General features: G+C 39.0%; 1 protein-coding gene across 5 annotated transcripts in view; it reads left to right on the top strand.

Moving 5' to 3' along the window:
* SLC25A26 (solute carrier family 25 member 26) overlaps positions 1-14339 on the top strand; it is an 83164-nt gene that overhangs the window by 9523 nt on the left and 59302 nt on the right. For all 5 annotated transcript variants that reach the window (XR_013922570.1, XR_013922571.1, XM_080350774.1 and 2 more), the window contains 2 exons: positions 6791-6895; positions 8388-8435. Coding sequence is in view for 3 of the 5 variants with exons in the window: in XM_080350774.1 (XP_080206900.1) it covers positions 6791-6895; positions 8388-8435 (153 nt within the window). In the remaining 2 variants the exon portion in view is untranslated. The remainder of the gene's footprint in view (positions 1-6790; positions 6896-8387; positions 8436-14339) is intronic.

Here is a 14339-nt window from a genome sequence, read left to right as displayed (position 1 = left end):
ATTTATGAAGGCCCTGTTGTGTCAGTCAGAGGAAAAGATGGGACAAAGAGCTTGGCATTGTCTAAACCTTCCCATTAGTCAAAACTTGTTCTCTCCATGGGTTTTAAATTAGGAATGGAGTCACCTGTTGGTGACCCCAGCAGCTTTGCACAGGACTGAATTTAACTGTGCTGAAAGGGCACATCTGTGCTGTGCACAGTACAGAAGGGGAAAACAAGATCAGCATAATCTGAGTTTTTATTTTGAAGACAAACACTTTTTCTCTGGGCTTAGCACTTAAAGCAGAAAGTGATAGAGGACAGTGCAAATATTGGGCAATTTCTGCCCTTCCTGGAGACATTCATTAAAATAGGTGTCAATGCTTCAATTCCCCACTTCAGATTTGCTTCAGCAGGTAGCACAGCCTGCTGACAAACATGTGGAAGGACTTGTTCACAACTTGAGTTGTGACCCACAGCAGATCACAGACCATAGAAACTTATATTTTTGTTCTGTCTTGGTCAAAAGGGAAGCAGTTATTTAGATGAGAGCTTATTGGTGTTTGAACTGTTACGGGTCTATGATTGCAGCAACTCAGGCTTCTCTCTTCAAAGGAAATATGAAACCAAATGACAAATCCATATTTCATGTTCCTCTCCTTTTCTGTTAATTTTCCTGGTGGTGGGAAGGGTGATGCAGTTCATCTTCCATCTACAGATAAAATCTCATGCTCTCCACCTCCCCTGCTATTTAACATTCCCAATCCAAGAACTGTGACCAGAGTCTAGAAACAATTATTGGGAGGATGAAATACTTTGCTAATCTCATAATATTGCATCCAAATAGTTAATTTTCCTCTTGTATCGGAGAAGGGAATCCCAATGAGATCTGCAAAACCAAACATAAACTTACAGAGTTTGGAAAGGCATGGAAAGCTGCAGTGCTGAATTCAAGGCTTGCTGAGAGCCGCGAACTTGAACCAAAAGGGAAATTTCTCCTTCTTTTTCAGGATCCAAGTGAAATCGGTGCAATTTAAGATCTCTTAATTTTAGACTCGCATATGAATTTAATAATTCAGCTATCTGAGGAATGGAAAAGGACATTTTTCATGTTTCAGATTAAAAATAGCAACTTCCTACTTAAAAGGGAGCATCTGACATAGAAATTCAGATGCTCAGATTATGTCATATTTATTAATATATTTTGGGAAGCAGCATTTTTTAATATTAAAAAACCCCAACAAATTAACACTAACACCACACACCCAAGCTATAAGGTAACTTCTGTCTGCGGGAGTGTGGTCAGGGCCAGTGCAGAGTGCACTTAAAAAGAAAAACCAACCAAACAAAAAAACCACATAAACAAACAAAACCAACCCACACCAAACCCAAAAACTAAAAACTTCTTTATTGTTCAGTCTCTTTCAGCAGGGTTTTAGAGTTGCTCCATTTCATTTTTCTTGCTCTTTCTACATTATGTTGGAACAGGTAATCCTTCTGACCTTCAAGAATGGGGTGAGAGATAAGGATTTTGTTACCAGATTGACCGCAGCCCAAACATGTGTCCTTTGATAAGTCATAGCCTCTTTGTTGTCATTTTTGTGCAGCAGCTTTTTCTCCTGAATGGGTTAGTGATTATCTTGCACAGGTATTGTGAGGTTTAGTTTAAAGTCTCTGCTCTCTGGATACAAAGTTGTATAGTGTCATAAATTAGGTTCTTATTTGATTAAGAATGAACTTATGCAAATGACATTTAAGAGTAACTCTCCCCAGGTATGTTCCTCTAGTTCTGTGTTAAGTTATATTTATGTGGTGAACATCAATTAAAGCTTCCCCGCCTATTCAGACAAAGTCATTAAAACTAACCTCCTGCTTGGGAAATTTAAAATTAAAATCCTTTAGAAAGTGCTTTAAAGGGTTTAAAGCTCCAACACAGGAAGGTTTTCTGGAGCCTACCACATGTTTCTGGATCCAAATTTCAGAGTAGGCTTAGCAAACCAGAGATTTGCTGTGAATCGCTGAGTGCAGGTTCCCAAATCATGTCCCAGAGCAGTTCTCTGTCCTTAGACTGCTCTTCTTCTGCCTTGAAGCAGAATGGCTGGGTAATTATGAAGTGGGAAAAATCTGGTCTTGATCCTCACCCAAGCCCAGGTTAGTTCAGAGACCAGATCAGTTTATTAGCCCTGAGAACACCAGGTGCCGGCATCTTAACAGGATGGGCTTTTAATCTTTGCCCTTCAGTAGTCTTAGGGGCATGGGTAATATCTGTCTTTTATTAAAGATAAGAACTTCTCAGTATGATTGTGGGAGCTTTTAAGAGTGTGAGTCAGATAATCAGCTGTGCAAGCTGCATGCCAGCCTGTGTAAGGAAATGCTTTTTCCAGCTGCTCTTCTTAGAGCTACAAAACTGTGAATAGTGTTGTACCAGCTGCCTCCCCAGTTCTGAGAAAATCCTTCTATGTATCAACCCAATTTAAATACCCAGCACAAGTCCTTCATAGCAAGTGTAACACCTGCTCTGTCCTCTTTCAAATGGTTCTGCAGACATCTCGTGCACAGATCATGCCTGCGAGGTTAGTGCTTGAAATGTAGTGTAGTTGCCTTATAACAAATACACATGTTGTCTTTGGTTGTTTACTAAGTCCTACAAAACCAGTCATGTAGAAAATGGTTAGCTTGGAGCACAAAGGGTGGAAGTGAAAGGCTGTTAATCTAAATGTGATATGTTTATATTTGGATAATAATACATCTCTGAAGACCAGGAGGAGTTGTATTCTTTTCTAAAGATGTTGTCACTGTCTTCTATTTGGCTTTGCCTAAAGAGCAGAACATTGGATAGAAAAGCAAGGACATGCCAGTGAACTAGAAGTGGTGTCATGGTGGTTTGCAGATAAGTGCTTGCTCCAGAATTTGCATATTTTAGTGGCAATGCAGTGGGTTTTTTCTAGTCCAACCATCTAATTCCGCCTCTTTGTCATGTTAACCACAACACCATTAAAAAAAAAGAATAACCTCCTTTTGGTTGGGAGTTTTCTTCAGCCGTTTTCACAGTAGGCTGTGTTTGCTGGTTTCCCTGGATGAGCTGTGTACAGCTCTCAGCTTTCACAGTTCCCTGGCTATTGAATCATCAAGGCCTGGGGAGACCCACCTGCACCAAACCCCCTTGGAAGCAGAGCTGTCCCCTCTTTGCTCTTTGTTATGTGTCTTACTGTCCAGATAAAAATGATCAGTAACCTTGTGCTGATTAGATGAGTACTGCCTAATTCTGAACAGCTGCTGCAGCTTTAGGTAGGATTGGCTCCTATCTAGAAGTTAGTGATTTAAAATAAAAGTATTTTGAATGAACTTAGGTGAGCCCATGCAAAAGACTGTGGGTTTCTGGTGCTATTTGCAGCGTATCTTTTTGGTTAGCTACAGCCATGTAGAAACAGGTTTCAGGTGTACTGAAACAGTTTAAGTTGGTATATAAAGAGGCTTTGTGTTGACTTCAAGGCACTTTTGAGGCTTTAATTGCACCAGTCAGTCTTCATGATCTGTTGAGGAATCGGCCAGAACCATCAGGAAAGTCTGTTTCCAACATGAATGTGGCCAGGAGATGGCAGCATCGATTCATCAAGGAGTATCAGAAAATAAAACCACCTTTCCCCGAACTGGCAGAAGAAAAAAATCACCTTCATTTCATTGGAAGATATATTGTCTTAGCAATACATAGATAAATGTTAACAAAATAGTCCTGGTTTTGCTTTTATCCCTAACTGGTTAATGCAAGGTAGCAAATTAAAAATGCATGTAGGTTTGCATCTAAATGCTAGCGTCACCCTTTGACCTGGTCATGATTTAAGACAAGGATTTAGAAATTCCGTACTCTTTTGTTCAGAAGTGATTACAGTATTAAAAGACTAGAAAGGTAATAGATGCTAGTATTGTCATTTCTGCCTGCCTGGTCTGTAAACTAATAAGAGCTTTGCTTGTACCTGTAAAATTGGGTTTTGTTAACAGCTCAAGGATTTTTAGTTTTAAGCTTTGTTTCAGTGTTATTGTCTTCCTGCCCTTATGGTATGTATGGTATGCATTGGTATGGGAGAGAGAAGCTGAAAACTGGAGAACTGTATTACCTGACCTGGTAAATAAGGAAGGAACCCATAGGTCAGCACCCATTTTCCCCATGAACTTGATCTGTAGGATCTTGATTCTTTGCATTGCCATCAAAAGATGGAAATAACTCCTGGCTCTAGAGCTTGCTTGGAAAAATGAGCATAGCCCATATCAACAGGGTGATGTTGTCTGATGGCCTAATGTTTGCTAAGGTGACCAAGGACCCGCTGCTGTCCCCTCTCCATGGCTGGCTATGCAGAGGGTTGCCAGAGTGCTAATTCATCCTGGGGACATCCCCAAAACTGGTAGGATACACCAGGAATGGCCTGAGTTTTGCCGTCTGTGTTGTGCTCTTCTGTAGCAACAGGTTACACCTATGTAAACAGCCAAGAGATTAAAAAGCAAATTCTTCCTGGGCTCTTGGTGATTAGGGAAGTAAATGGCCCCCACCATGTGAGATCATGTTATTGTCTGTCTTCTGTGTCTATTTTTCTATTACCTGATGTGCAGGTAAAAGCAAATGCATGGACAGCTACTGCAGTGCAGCCATGTAATTATATCTTTCACCCTTGCTCGTGCAATTTGCTTATAGCTTTTTGATGTCTGAAAACTCAACTGTGAATTCTATCAGTACAGTGTTACCATACTGGTGCTACTTTAATGTATTTAGCTAAGAAAGCAAACTGTGGAGATGTGCATTGTGTTCTTCTAACTTTGGCAGTGTTACATGGAAGGTGCTGCATTGATTGAGAATTTTCTGCACCCATTCTGTCCTAGGTTGTTTCTTTTTTTTTAACCCTGTGGGCTAATAAGATATATGTGAACTTCATCTCGCATACTTCCCTTTAGAGACCCACGTTTGACATCAAAAGACTGCTCAGATTGTTATTGATAGTAAGGTACACATGTAGGAACAAATAATGTAACATGTTGTAAGTTCAAGTGCACAGTGAAAATGTCACCGTTCAGTCTGATGTTGGCAGTTGCAGCTCGTGGCTTTTTTAGTACCAGAAGGGCCCTGTGGAGCCAATCTGACAGCGCAGCCCAGGTGACACAAGCCTTTATTTCCTTTCATAACAACACAGTGTAATCACTGTTTTTGTTCTTGTGCAGCCACAGACTCCCTTGCAAGCGCAAATTCAAATGGGAGAAACATCAAAGTTAATTTGAAATGAAATGCACCCCAAGTAGTCCCGAGGAAATGGAGACGTTACTTTGTAGCCACCCTTCTCCTGCCAAAACTGCAGCACCCCAGATGTCAGGAAGCCACGCTGGGCTCTTTGTCTGCTCTTGATTGACTAGATTGTTTTCATCACAGCCTTTTTAAAGCTTTCCTCCTGCCTCCGTATTTTTAAGGAATAAAAAAGCTAATATAAGGACATGGAGTGTTATGAAGCATGAAGTTCTATAAATATTTATGCTGAACTATCAGAAAACTTGACAGTTCTTATTTTCTTGACAGATTGGGGTCACTTGTTATTTTTGACCCTGAGAACTGAAGAGCGTATGGAGTTAGATCTGTTTGTAATGACTTCTGGATATTGTTGTGTGGTAAACCCATAGGAATGTAACACAATAACGGATTTTTTCTTGGTCTCTTTGTGAAAATGGAACTTAAACCTTGTACTGTGTTACCCACAAAAGACCACTCAGGTTGCCGTCTCTGTGCAATCTGGCTGTGGATTCCTGAACTTAAATTCTCTTTGGCACCTGTGGGTTTCTGAGTTAGCAGCTTAGTTTGCCACTTCAGGTGGACAGCTTTCCCCTAGGTTGCTCTTGAAGTACTCAGTGATCACCTTTACATCTAGGGACCAAATTCATCACAGTGTGTTCCTGAGCCTGGCACAAGATGAGACCAAGGAAGGCTAAAAATCTGGCAAAGGCCTGTGATGTCTCCAGTGTTTTACCTCCAGTCCCTGGGGCCAACTGAAGACAAACTTGTCTTAAAAGTTGAAATGCTGGTAAACAGGCATTTTCTAGAGAGATGAGAGGCTTCTAACTCTCTAACATTTCAGGATTCTCATTCCTCAGAATTATGTGCACACAAGATTAACTCTTACCTGAAGTCATAGTGGCTGGTGAACGTCTCAAAGTCACTTCAGGCTTTTTAAGAAAAGCTGGAGCTTTGTGGCAGCAGCCACATTATTACATCCAGCTGCAGTGGCCCTTCTTGCCTAGTAAATTCATTGTATAGGAAAGAATCAATCCAATGCTTCACCTTGAATGAAATCCAATGCATGTTTTAAGGTAAACCTTGAATATATCGTATGCATGTAATGCTAACTGGAGTGTCTCTTGCCATCAGCCACTAGAGGACACAAAGGAACTACCTAGGAGGGAAGTTAGTTCTTCAAGTCCTGAATTTCCAGTTTAGATTTGAGAGTGGGGGAAAAATTCCTGTGGATGCCAGAAGGCAAGACGGCTTCAGAATTTTGGTTTCATTGATGACTGATCCCACCCAAATCTACTGGAAGTCAAAAATCTCAAGGATACTCAGATTTTTCTGTTAGTACAATTTTGTGTTCAGAAAGTATATAGGTCTCAGAGCAAATACATAAGCTGCTCATAAACAGCTTTTAAGTTCAAGTCATATAATCAGAAAAATTATTTCCTCATTTCTTAGGTTTCTATACTTGGAACAATGTCTAAATGTGTCAGCTGTGTGCAAAGCAAGGCAACAAAAGGACTTGCTTTCTGAACTTATACTTCTTTTGCAGGTCGCATGCCTCATACGGGTTCCATCAGAGGTTGTCAAGCAAAGGGCCCAGGTCTCTTCTTCCTCAAGTACCCTCCGGATTCTCTCCCACACCCTGTATCATGAGGTGAGTTCAAAGCAAAATTTGAAAACAGTTGCTTCTTTCTTCCAACTCAGTGCTGTACATGTCCGGAAGCATTCCTGCAACTTTATTCCAGTTCTGTGGTCTCCCAGCACTTTCCCACCTATTCTTATGTTGTCAAAAGTGATTGGCATGTTATGTCTAAGGAAACCAAACCCCCATGTCTCCCATGTGTGTGCACTTGCATGCATACTCCAAACGACTCCTTTGTTTCCTCCTCCTTTTATATGGGGTACCTACAATTAAAAAAACAAAACAAAACCCAAGACAAACAAAGGCAAAAAAACGCACAAAAAACCCCAAGCAAACAAAAACCACAAAAACACCCAATCAACCAAAAAAATAAACACCACCAAAATGAGACTTAGCTTTCCAGTTTCCCAAATTCTACATGTATTTATACAAACAGCCCTTATCTGGAACAACAGGATGTCGAGTCTCTGTCCCTAGAGTTTGTTGAATGGTTTACAGTTTTGGAGCAGGCTTGGGGGGGCATATTCTAAAGGCACCAGGCAGAGGCTCTGTAGGAGCTTTGGAAATGAGTGCTCATCCAGTATTGGCAACTTCTGGAAAATAAGAGCTTTTGTCATCTTTTCAGTAGTTATACTGTTTAATCCTGTAAAACTTGTTCACCACTGTTTTTACAGAGTCTCACAAGGGGTGTTTTGCAAGTTTTATTCCATGAGAGAAAGTGGGTCCTGAAAACACTGTGGGGAAAAATATTATACCTGTTTCTGATATGTAAAACCCAGAAGAAGGAAGACATAAATATGACCTTTGAATAATCCAATTGATTTTTATTTGCTGGAACTTCTTTCTGTCATTTGGTTATTTCTGAACTTGGTCATTCAAGCTGGTGCGTTCAAAACCATTTTTTTCCCCTACTTTCTAGCTGGCCAGAGACTTGCCCAACACTGGAACAAAATGTCCTATAAGATATTAAACATAATATTATATACGCTTATAAAATTTCAGTTGTTTTGAATTTTATCAGCTTGCTAAAAGTACGAAATATTTGTCTTGATAAAAGCTCTAAAACAAGGCTTAGAGGGTGGACACTGGAAGCTGGCATCCTATGGATTTATTTTGCATGGACTATTTAAATAGAACAGTAGTAGTTTTGAAATATTTATGAGATAGTGGATACCTCTAGACCAAAATATTGGGCAAGTAGAGTTTGAAATAATATGTTTCTGTGCCTTCTCACCTTTTTAATTTTAACTGTAAGGTATATTTTCTTCTCTATTACTGATTATTTTGAACAGTGGTTAAATGTTCTTTGAAATGAACATAAAAAGCTCTGGCATTGTAAATCATGGAGTACAGTATACAATGTTATAATCAATATACTCAATTTGCACGAAGTTCAGGTCTGACATTCAGTAATGCTGTAGCGCTTGCCTCGTAATCACCGATAAATTGTGGTCTTTGGCAACCTAATTCCCTATAGCTGATGCTTTCTTTTGTTGGTTTACAGGGTATTCAAGGACTTTATCGGGGTTATAAAAGCACAGTATTAAGAGAGGTAAAACACTTGTCTTTCTCTTGTTTTTAATTGATTCCTTTGCCTTGCTTTGTTTTCTAACAAGATAGTAGTACAGTTGAGATCAATTGCTCTAACCATAAGCTCTAAATCCTAGCATGTTTAATTCTAGATAAATTATGAGCTTATAATTTAAACAGAATACTGATAATGTGCACTAAAAAAACCTGTCGTACATGCAGCACATCATCTACCATCCCACCTCTCTTTTCTGTTGCCGCTAAGTCATAAAAGTATGGAAAGGTATATGTTAACATGATGAAAACCATAAAGTACTGGAAGCTTCCTCAAGTCTTGTGATTGCGTCATGTGAAATATGTATGCCAACAATGGTGAACTGGTGGCATCAGGCCAACTTTGGCACAGACAGATTTAGGCTTTCTTTAAATATATTTGTCAGCAGATGCCAAGAGATTAGCTGTCATCTGTATATAGGGAGGATTGTGTGCTCTTTTTTTATTTAAGGAAAAAAAAAATGTGTGAAAGAAATTCATTTAGTCTGTAGCTGTGATATGGCATTACTTAACTCTAAATCAGAAGTATTAATACTTCACTCTTGGAAAACAAATGGAGCTAAAAATATTTTTTGCCTGCTTGGCAGAAAATAGTTCCTAAACGAAAATATCTTCATAAACGTACTGTGAATTAGAGGATTGGTGTCATGGAATTGTTTGACATGCTGTGTGAACTGAAGGCAGATTATAAAAAAAGTAGAAAAACATACTGATGAACAACTTTAAGTGTAAAACTGTTCCAGAATTGGATCCCAGGAGGTCATATTTGACAAAACAGAAATTGCATCGTGAGTACCTCAGATACAGAGAGGAGGCTCAATTCATATGGAAACATAACAGCTATTGTCCAGGAAAGGTTCTTTACTCGCTGTGTTCAATGATACCTGTTGGTTTGTCCTCTCCTTATATAGCTCAACTAAGTACAAAAGATTTGGGTATTTGCTGCTTTTGTTTTTGAAACACAGGATCAGATCTGTTGATTGTATTGCCATTGGTGACAATAGAGGCTTTTTAAGCCTTCATTCAATAGCTCTGCTTTTAAAAGCCTTTCTTCACGCTGAAAACTGTTTTTAGGACAGTTATGTTAGCTAGCTCTTGTTAAGTTTATGGAACAAAGATGGATATGACCTAAAAAAAGAAATACCCAATTCAGTGATCCTTAAAGTGCTGACAAATGATAATGCTCTGCAGTCTATTCCAGTAGTTTTGAATGTTTAAAAAATTAGTTATTTGTGCAGAGATGACACCTGCTTTTCTGAAATGTAACCCCCACCACAGCTTCATCCTGTACTTATTTTCTGGCTCACTAAACATGTGTTATTCACTCAGATTTCATTTGGAGATGGGCAAAAAAGGCCAACGAATCATTTTGATTTCTCTGAGGAGTTCTGAATAAATGAATAAATTTAGATCCCATTGAATACTGATTTTGAATACTAACAGATAGATAAAGCACATGGTTACTACTGGGTGCTGTTCTCCATAATATTTGTTTTGACATATGTCAGGGTGGTAATTAATTTGCAGACCATATTCATGGCATAGTGTGTGACCCTGCTGAGATAACTTTGTTTACTCAAAATGGCAGCACTTTGTTGGAAATATAATGGGGGTCTTCTCCATTATGTATATTCATAAAAGATCCTTCAGAACTGATTTCAGGTGAAGTATTGCTTTTTGGGAGAATCTGTCCAATAGAATGAGAAATAAATGATTACCAAATGAAATGTGCTTTCTTTTCAAGATGAAACAAATCATAGGTGATGTCTAAAAAAGAAAAAAGAATCTTTGAATTTAACACTGTTAAGACTGTTGCATTTTTCTAATACTAAATATTGTAAGACAATGGCCACTTGAATAAGAACAGGGTATTGAACCTTCAGCTGGAACTGTTGTAAGCCTGATATTTAACTTCACAATTTTCCCTTCTAGTACAGAGGAAAAGTGTACAAAGTACAGTTCTTCCTTAAGGCCAAGTCTTTATTTTCAGATAAAAATCTATATTAATTCATTACAGGACACATCCAGGTAGCTGCAATACATATATATGCTGATATTTCATTCCAGAAGACTTTTGTACTTACCGAATTTGTTTACATGCTTTGGTTCTTTACTTACACAACACCTTTTGTTTAGTTACAGTGGAGTAGATTTTTTGCATAGAGGGGCTTCAGTGCATGATTTTTCATTTAAAAATAATTGGAAAAGGCTGGAAATATTGATAGTTTTAAGATGATTATATTATTGCACTGGCAAAATTCTTAAGCCAGAATTTAAGAAAGGTTTATTTTAGTTGTTGCATCAGGATAACATTTTTTTCATATTACATAAAGCAGATTTTGGTCCCTAAATAAAGATCTGCTTGCTAATTGCTTAGACTCAAATGAAAATGAATCTGATTGTTTGTAAAGGGAGTTCAATGTTAAAACCTTATATTTTCTTAGAGCATAGTAGATCTTTTCAGCACAGCCTTATTCTGCTCCATGTGATTTGCATTAGCTGATGTGCTGCTTCTGTTCTGTTGCAAGGTAGTTGTTTCATAATTCATTTTTGATTCTCACTCTCACTTATGCCCTTTATTTTCCTGTCAAAATACCTTCTGTACAAATGAATAGCAGAAGAGAAAGAAATAACTTTGTCTGAGTGTACCTCAATGCTTGGAATTTTTGGCTGGTGGCTTTCCCTACCTCCTTTTTGGTGCCTGTTCTCTCATGTCCGTTAAATTTTGGTCTTTACTTCTTCCTTTGATGTAGTTACACTGAACTAATCCTTGAATCGAAAGGGAAGTGGGGTACAGTGCATCATTCTGTTGGCAGTAAGAGCCTGGAAGAGGCATCTGTGCTCCAAGGGGAAAGCTTTTGTGATAAAGCACAAAGTGGGAATACGGTTATTAGGTTGCTGAATGAGACTTTGAATAAACGACAGAAATCGGAGGCTGTGAAATCATGTGGAATTCCCATTATGTCATTTCCAAAGCAAATCCAAGTGAGAATTGTCCTTTCCTATGGTTGTAGCGTATCAGTGTGGAAACTGGATCATGCTACTAAGAACAGTCAATGAACAGGTAAATTTACTCATGTTTTCCAGAACAGAGACAAGTTCATTTGTAAAATCTCCAGCCATCTTATAACAAGGCAGGAGCAGACTATAAATCCACTGTAAAACCTCTAGAATGTATTTAATGGGAACGTAGTTCTGCTGCTGAGATCTAATATAAGCAAATGGAGCCAGATTTTTAATTCCTGCATAATTCATTTTATTAACTATGACCAAGTAGAACATCTGTTAAAATTCCATAATGTTCAGTTCATGGGAAAAAGAGAGAAACCCCTGAGTTCCCATTGGAGCTTTTCCATTTCCATTAATGTTACAGGACTCTAGCAGATGTCTTAAAAGGACGTTATTATGAATGAGAGGACAACACACAAGAAAATAAAGTGCCTTGTCCAGTTTGCCTGTGTACAATGAGTTACTTCACCATCTGCCTCTCTAGGTGCAGGTTGCAGCTTCGCACAAGCAGTGCCACCGTTAACTGTAGTGTCCTTTCTGTCTTGAGTTATCATAGTTTGGAAGAACTGAGCGAGTCCTGAGTTCTGTATTGTTTTAATTTCTTTCATCACTTTCAAAAATACTGCAGATGGACTGGGCCATAGCCCAGATGTAGTTTCGAAAGGAGCTAAAATTAATATTAAACTCTTCCTCAAAGGGGATGGGGGATGACTGGCTCTTTATAACTCACAGGTGTCTTGAAAGAAGACTGAGAATCGCTTTCTAATGCCAGTCTTTGCTATGCACGCAGCCCAGAGTAAACTTGTCCCCTGACTTGTAGACTCTTTTGAGACAGTTCAGGCTCTCTGCTTGTGGTGGCCTCTGTTCAGGTAGAGCTGGTAATGACACTTTACTTGACAATGTTGTTTCAGACCTCAGAGCTCTGAATTTGAAAGTAAACTACTGGTAAGTCTGAATCCAACTCTTGTACAGCGTGCTGTTGGTTTTACTTTCAGTGAGACGGCCTAGTCATCACTTTAAAGAGTCCTAGTTTTTTTAAGTCAGTGCAGTTGTGGGTTGGTTTGTGGTGTTTTTTATGTTTGTTTGGTTTTTGTCCCCTTCAGTGTATGCAAGTCAGAACTCTAAGTGGATGAAGGCACCTACTGCTGTCTTGGGAGAGAGAGAGAGTACTCCATGCTATATTAATTTTGGAGAGGAGAAAGACAGCTAGTTCAAAGTATGCTATTGCATTAAAGAGTGGAAGCAGTGCGACAAACAGGCAACAAATTGGGGGCTCTTCCCAATCTCAGAAAGCCAAGAACTAATAATGTCTCCTGAGGAGGAGGTAGTGCTTTTTGTGTGTGTGCTGCAGAGCTAGTATCCTGATATATTGTATATATCAAAAGGGATATGCAGGATATGCAGTGCAGCCTAAGCAGATGTAGAAGGAACTAGCAGAAAAAAAGGCCAACAAAAAAACTCCTCCTTATGTGACTTGCAACCTGGGAGAGAGAATCTAAAGCAACTGGCAGCAAAATGTGGCTTAAAGGCAACACCTGCTGCATTTTCCTAAATTTAAAGGCTTAGTGAACAAAGGATGCTGAGAAGGGTTTGTGTAAAAATGTGAAGCCCAGCTGAGATATGTTAAACACTGTTGACTGAGAGAGGGAGGGGATCTCTGAGGGCTGAGCTCGATAGGGAACAATCTGCAAACAGGGAGCCTGGTTTGTTTATCCACTAGAGGTAGTTTTGCATGCTTTTCTTTTGTTAGGACATCTTTATATAAATATCCTGTTCTCCTAGCTGTTAGAGTTTTTTTTTTAAGTTTATCTCTGTTGCTGTAGGACAGAAAGAATGTTATTAATACATTCTTTTACTTGCACAATTAGAACTTTGATCTTCTACTATTCTCTGTGTATTACAGAGCAGATGTCCATAGAAATGAGCAAACAGGACACTATCTTAATACAATATTTGGAAAAATAAACATCCTCCTTAATGAAATATGTGCAGTATCTGTCTTTTGTTACCTTCTGGACAACTGAACGGGCTTTTTTTTTATTTTGCAATTCTAGACAGGTTAGGTTTAACCAGGAATTTGCCAGGCAGGATCTCTAATACCAGGGGTTTTGACTTTTACTGGGAAACTAGCATTTCTTTGGCTGTGTTGTTTCCATATAGAGCAAGAACAGTCTCATGAAACGGATAGAAACTGTAAAATGGATTAACTAGCTAGCCCCTGCCATGTGGAAAGTTGAGCAGAAGTTGTGTGACATGATTTATGGGAGGAAAGTTGAAAAATAAGTCCCTGCTTTCCCCACACCATTAACATTAGCCTGTCATGGAAAGCCTATCACTGGAGTTGTATCAGCTCTTGTATCACTTGTACCATTCTAGATATCTGTGTTCAAGGGATTTTCATTTTGAAAGGTGTGTTAAGAGTTAAAGGTAATTCTTGTGGGGTAAGAGCAGGGGGCAGGTCCATGCTCTGGGATAAGAGCTCAGGCACATCCCTGCTCCTTACCTGGAACATTGACAAATGGACAAAAGACATCATTGTCTTTTGCTGTTGTAGGTTATGCTCGTTACCTTTTCTCTGTAAACGCTGGAATAGTACTTGGAAATGAACATGGGGACCTTGAAAAGCAGTTATAAATGACTTTTACAGAGCACAAAATAACCCTGCTTTTTCTAATTTACCAGTTGTGGGAAATAAGTTTGGTGACATGCCTGAATGGCAAATAAACCAGCCAGGGTGGACAGAGACCTCAAGCAAATTCCTTGTTGAAGTTTGGAGTGCAAAGGGTGTCTTTTTTCTTTTTGGCAAGCATGTGCAATGATCTCAGATTTTCTAATTGAACTCTATTTCTCAGGCTAGGTGTAA

Source organism: Nesoenas mayeri (assembly GCF_963082525.1).
Source record: "Nesoenas mayeri genome assembly, chromosome: 10".
NCBI classification, from domain to species: Eukaryota; Metazoa; Chordata; class Aves; order Columbiformes; family Columbidae; genus Nesoenas; species Nesoenas mayeri.
Note: the sequence above shows the minus strand (reverse complement) of the source record. Positions and strands in the feature narration are given on the sequence as shown.